Source organism: Rhea americana, unplaced genomic scaffold (assembly GCF_003343005.1).
Source record: "Rhea americana isolate MKP2758 unplaced genomic scaffold, rheAme1 scaffold_27, whole genome shotgun sequence".
Classification (NCBI taxonomy): domain Eukaryota; kingdom Metazoa; phylum Chordata; class Aves; order Rheiformes; family Rheidae; genus Rhea; species Rhea americana.
In genome coordinates this window covers 6,311,654-6,317,653 of record NW_028186390.1, presented here as the reverse complement: position 1 = coordinate 6,317,653, position 6,000 = coordinate 6,311,654, and the positions used below count along the sequence as shown (strand labels likewise).

General features: G+C 44.1%; 1 protein-coding gene across 1 annotated transcript in view; it reads left to right on the top strand.

Moving 5' to 3' along the window:
- RAD54L (RAD54 like) overlaps positions 1–6,000 on the top strand; it is a 27,030-nt gene that overhangs the window by 6,583 nt on the left and 14,447 nt on the right. The window contains exons 2-6 of the mRNA XM_085308198.1: positions 18–119; positions 492–611; positions 1,316–1,376; positions 3,013–3,148; positions 3,918–3,987. Of these exons, the coding sequence (XP_085164324.1) occupies positions 18–119; positions 492–611; positions 1,316–1,376; positions 3,013–3,148; positions 3,918–3,987 (489 nt within the window). The remainder of the gene's footprint in view (positions 1–17; positions 120–491; positions 612–1,315; positions 1,377–3,012; positions 3,149–3,917; positions 3,988–6,000) is intronic.

Below are 6,000 nucleotides of genomic sequence, written 5' to 3'. Positions count from 1 at the left end.
GGCGCCGCGCCCCTCAGCCCTGCGCTGTGCCCCCCTTGCAGAGGAGGAGCCTGGCCCCCAGCCAGCTGGCCAAGAGGAAGGCGGGGGACGAGGAGGAGCAGGACTGGCACCCCCCGACGGTGAGCACGGCTGAGGGGCGCCGCGGCCGGGCCTGCGGGACGGCTGCCCGCCTGCCCGCCTGCCCGCCGGGCTGGTATTTCCTCCCCTGGCTTCGGTAGTGCAGCACCTGGTGTCCCGTTAGGGTTGGGCTTTTGTTTGCTTGCCTCTTTTTTTTTTTCCAACCATATTGGTCTTTTATGTGTCTGGGATCTATGCAGTTTTCATCAGTTTGGGGAGAATTTGTGTCCGGGAGTGTATTTGGCAGAAGAAAACTGTTGTACCGCAGGTGGCTTGCTTGTGCGGTTAGGCGCTCGCTGAGCGTGACAGCCGTACATCTGCCGTCTTGCGTGCCACCGCAGAGCTGTGAGCTCTGCCTTGATTCTCTGTTTCAGACCCAGAAGAGACAGAAGCCTGGCAGCGAGGCGGACAGCGGGGAGTGTTACAGGTCGCCTTTCCGGAAACCCTTGGCTCAGCTGACCAATAGGCCTCATTGCCTGGACAGCAGTGAACATGTAAGTGGGTACTTCTGCTAGCACAGGACGGATGGGGGGTTGCGTATGGAACTCATTCATCAAGGGAATTCAAACTTCATCCAAAGTTTTTAGGATAGACCTTTTGTCCAACTGTGTTATGTTGAATGAAATGTGTGTGGGTRCTTCCTATAATGGAAAATCTGAATAAAGGAGTGTTATGGAGCCTGTGTGAAGGATCGTGCCAAGGGATGTGGGTAGCTTTCCAAACAAGTGACTCAAGTTCTCTCTGCTTGCTCTGTTTTCTGTGGGCTTCTACCTTTGGAGACCAGGTGCTGGGCTGGCTGAACACTGGGCTGGTCCAGCATGACTGTTTTTACAGTGTTAACTTCTTTACAGGAAACGAGTTGATGGACTGCATCATTGGAGCAGGTGGGGAAGCAATAGCATTTAGAGAAGTGAATAATGCCAGTGGTTTTAAGAAGGTGAAGTTATGAAAATTAATTTCATGCCTTAGAAAACACAGAAGAAAACAGTTTTAGACAGCAGGGTTAATGGAGGGAATTGTGGTGTTTCACTTCCTTGCTTTTGGATGTCCTTGAAAACAGTTGGGATTGAAGCTTCAGTGAGAACAGAGGGGCTCTAAGCCCTTGGCAGAAGTGAATTCTCAAGAAATACCCTGGGTTTTCCTTTTCTAGCGGTCTTTGATGTCAAACTTTAAACATGTTTCCTTTCTGCGTTCTTAGGAGGCTTTTATCCGCAGCATTTTGTCCAAACCCTTCAAAGTTCCCATTCCAAATTATAAAGGTAAGATGAGGAGATTTAAGAGTTGTCTGTATTGTCTGATTGTAGCAGAGCAAATGATACTTTGACCTGTCAAATACGTCTGTGCGATTATTGTTATGTTTTGCACTGATGAGAATGTATCAGTACTTTTCTTTCAAAGTCAGGGTTTCTGAAACATATGCGAAGTTTTCTTATTTCTTCCTAGTGTTTAGTTTGGATAATGCTGCATTTCAGAATTGGATTTTTTTAATACTTACTGCTGTGTAATTTATGTAGAACCAGAACATTGTATCCCATATTGCAAACACAAAAGCAAGGTGGATTTCAAGCCCTGAAAGTTTATCATTTAAATAATAGCCTAATGGTACTAACTGATGAATGACTGTGGCTGAGAAAGAAAATATGTGCCAGTTTTCTCTGCGCTTGACTTGGTGTGTTAAGTCTCAAGGTGAACTTCAAAACAGGGGTTGTTTTGAAGTTCAAAGCCTCAGCTGGTTTTGAATCACTGGAACACAAAATCTCAGAAACAAGTGTGAGTGTTCTCTTCCCATTCACCCTCCAGCTAAAAATTCAAAGACAGGTCATCCAGTTTTGCTCAAACATTAGTTTAAAAATATGTCTATAGACAAACACTGAGTATGAAATGACTAACCTAGAAAGAGTTATGTTTGACAAAGTTCTTGGCTGATGGAAAAGCAAATTTGTCAGGATACTGAAATTCAGTTGCAACTGTGGAAAGTGCTTTCTGTGACTGTTGTCATCCTTTCTTAACTGGGAGATGAGGCTGTTTCCTGTTCTCTTTTCTTGATGTGCAGGCATTGTTGTCTCAGCTTATGATACACTCTCGTTTTGCAAGGAACTTTAGCAAGCAGCAGGGGAATTGACCCTGCTTTAATTTTTCTAAAGTAAAATCAATCCTGGGGAGTTGAGTTTCCTCCCAGGACTCAGATATGTCTTTCTGAGCTGAGCTTTGATGGGAGAAATGGTTTGTATGCATGCTGTTTTTATTTTCACCTCCATTCTAGAGCTGTGACATCAAAATACAATTTCAGGAAAAGGGATTCATACTTARTCTCTGCTTTTCACAGAAACTGACTCTGAGGCCAGGCATCTGCTGTTGCTCAGCAGAGAGAAAATAATACTCTAGACTAGATAATGGTAGTACGGTGCTAACTGTGATACTATAGTAAAACTTCATTGCTGTTGAAGATCTTTCTAACCTTGCATGAAAGGTGCAAGTCCTGCCAGGCCCGAGTTAGGCACTCCAACAGCGGATTTGGCCCTTTACATGTTATGTACCTAGGAATGTAAGGTAAAGTGTATGTACTTAAATCCTTCTTGTATATCAAGGAAGCAAAACAATAGTCTTTGAGAACTAGGAGCAGCTTAAAAGGTGTATTCAAAGGTAGTTGAGGGAGGCATTGTGCCTGCTGATGATTGAAAGCCYGTGGCACAGGTTTGGGATGAAGCCACCAGTCACTTTCAAAAACAGCTGGTACCCTACATGTTGGCACACAACAGTATCTGCTGTACCCAGTCATGCCTGTTTTGGTACACTCTGGCTTGCAGGGTCATAGCTCCATTTTTGCCGCTGCTCCTTCACTGTTTTCCTCTGGGACAAAGCAATTATTTGAGCTATGCCTTTGTTTGCTTTCAGGGCCGCTGGGCTTGCGGGCACTGGGTATCAAACGGGCAGGGCTGAGGAGCCCTCTCCACGACCCTTTCGAGGAAGGAGCTCTGGTTCTGTATGAGCCCCCACCGCTGAGTGCCCATGACCAGCTGAAAATAGACAAGTGAGTCATCACCTGACACAAATGCTTCCATTCTGACCTCCTTGTACATGAAGGTTTGCTTACTTTCCTCCCAGAGGTGTCTGGACTGGGATCTGAATAGCAAGAGAAGTTTGGGTCCAGGTATTTTGCCTCTGAAATGCTCAGATATAGTACTAATCAAAGGAATAAATGTACCTGTGTCAGACTGTGTTCTTCCAGTGGCTGTTTGATTTTCCACTCATCAAAACCTGCAGAAGGGACCGAGGATTTGCTCAGTGGAAGGCTGTTAAGAAAATTTTATGGCTCAATGGTAACATCAGCATCTGGGGACAAGCAGAAGATGACTGACACTCAAATGTTAGGTTGCCTRGTGGCTTTTATTCTTAAGTAGTTCCTTCAGTACTGTTGCTGTAATGTAAAAGGGTTAGTTGGATCTTCATGGGTAGAGAAGGAGGTTCCTGATTTGATCTCTTAAGTAATGCAGTTAGTTTTGTTATTCAGGCAAGAAAAATACTAATGACTTTCAACTGTGTCTCTGAACTGTGTTCTGGCCTTGTTTTAACCATGCCCTCAATATACACCCAGCTTTACTGACATCACAGATGGTAGATCAGACCCCTGTGACTCTTCTCTCAAAATTAAATTCATGCATTTTTCTTTTTCTCATTGGCAATTGCTTCCTTCAAGCCACCGAGGAGCGCTTAGAATAGCAGTGAGATTAAGAGAAACAAACATATGCTGTACTGTGTGCATTAATCATATATTCATCTTTCTTGACTGCCTCCTACAGGGACAAAGCACCTGTCCATGTTGTGGTGGATCCTGTCCTCAGCCGTGTTTTACGGCCCCATCAGAGAGAAGTAAGTTTTGTATTGGGACCTGAGGGTATGCCTGGAGGTCTTACCCTGGAGGTCTTGATGCATTTCAAAAGCTGCAGTTTCTCTGCTGGAATTATTACCCACCAGCTGTGAGGACTGTATTACATAATAGACTCCTTGATTTTGTGTCTGCAACAAACTAGAACAAGTTTGTTTTAACCCCCATCTTAGAGGCCTGAACACTGCAGATATTCTCTGTCCTGAGTTAGGCAAGAGGGCGTGCTGTGACTGTTGTTGCAGTCCTGTTTGGCCTTAAAAATATGTGAATTTATTGCTTTCTAGGGGTAAGAACTTTCTCTTTTTCTTGCCTCTGATCTGGCAGGGTCAGTGCACTCCCACTACAAAAATTACATTTCCATATCTGCAGATTTGTTCTCTGTGGGTATATAGGTCAGATCTGCTTATATTGGGAACTGGGGAGTTTTTGAGACTGCTGTGCACTGGTTTCATAGGTCTAGGAAAGCACATTGGCTTGCTTTTGTGTTAACTTTGAAACCTTAGGAGAAGACTGGCTTCTGTATGGAGAATGGGATCTTGCAGAGTTAGAGCTGAACATCTAGCCTTTACTTATCTTGAAGTTTGGAGATGTAGTAATGGTTCATAAAGGAACTCAGTTTGGAATATGATGGAATATTATTGCAATAAATTTTCTTAGCAGCACAATCTTGACACGTGCAGGGTGGACTGTTCAAAACACTTTGTTTTACTGATCAGCAGAACCAACTGGATCTGCAGTTTCTGATCCAGTAAATACAGAACCTCTTGTTTCTGGTATGATAGTTCCCAACACAGTGTGGGGCAATGTCCTACTTCACCCGTGTTATTGACAGCTTATTGGCTTTGCAAGTGGAAGTTGTCAGTGATTTCTGTAGATTTGGAATTAGCCAGTGGAGAGTGCTGAAAAACACTTTCCATCTTAAATATATGCAACATCATTACCCTGAAACTGTGGGTACTAATCCCCAAATATCTGCCTTAGGCATCTAGAGAGTTTGAGATTTATTGCGGATACAGTGTATTATCATTTAAGCCTAGGGGCAGCATGGATGGAAACTGTGATTACTGATCTTGCAGGCTAAGCAGGTCAAGCTGGATGTGTCCCTGCACAAGGGATCTTTAGATGGCTCTAAGAGCGCTGTAGGCTGCTTCTAGCTTGTACTTTTATCTCAGAGTTGGTGTTGAACCTATGACCCAGTGTAATGCTGGTGTCTGGCTACATAGCTGGAGGCACTCTGTTTTGGATAAGATACTGCCTGCTGGCACTTTTTTCAAGTAATGACAATTGTGTTGGTGTCCTGAGCACCCCGTCTGTTTTTTGACAGCTAGGTATCTCTCATATAGCAGTCAGCTCTAGTCAGAGTAATCACTCTTTACCAGCTAAGATTCCTGTGCTATTTTTTTCTGCTGATGCTCCCAGACTGTTGTACAGCTTTGCTCAGTTTAAATCATGTCTTTTGTCCAGTCCCTGAGGAGGTTACCCTACTGGATCTCTAGCCAAATTCACTCTTAGTGAACAATTTATTATTCATCTGGCTCAAATACCCTGCTGTTAAGGGCCTGAAAAAAAAAAAAAAAAAAAAAAAAAAAAAAAAAAAGGGGGGGGGGAAGCTCGAAGCGCAAATAAAAGCGACTGTTCCGTCTTGTAGTCGAATACAACAGACCATAGTGGAGTGAATCCATGCAGGTGTTTTCAGATCCTGTCCCCTCAGTTCCTGCTCTGTTGACACGGTTCAGGGAGCTTGTGTAATCCAAGGACAATGTTGCAGGTCTTCTCTGACTCCCTATCCTCAYATGCTAGAGTAACATATTTCAAAGTCTATGTTGTTTCTTTCCTGAATCTGAGTCACGTGTCGTAGCCTAACACAGGGCACAGTTGTGCTCTTCTCCCAGCATGTGACTTGAGCTGTAGGCTCAGCCCTGTGTCTTCTCTGAAGCTTAATCTGCTTTGGATTATCTGTTCCCAGGTAAGTCCTAGTGATTCTGTGTCTCTAGGCA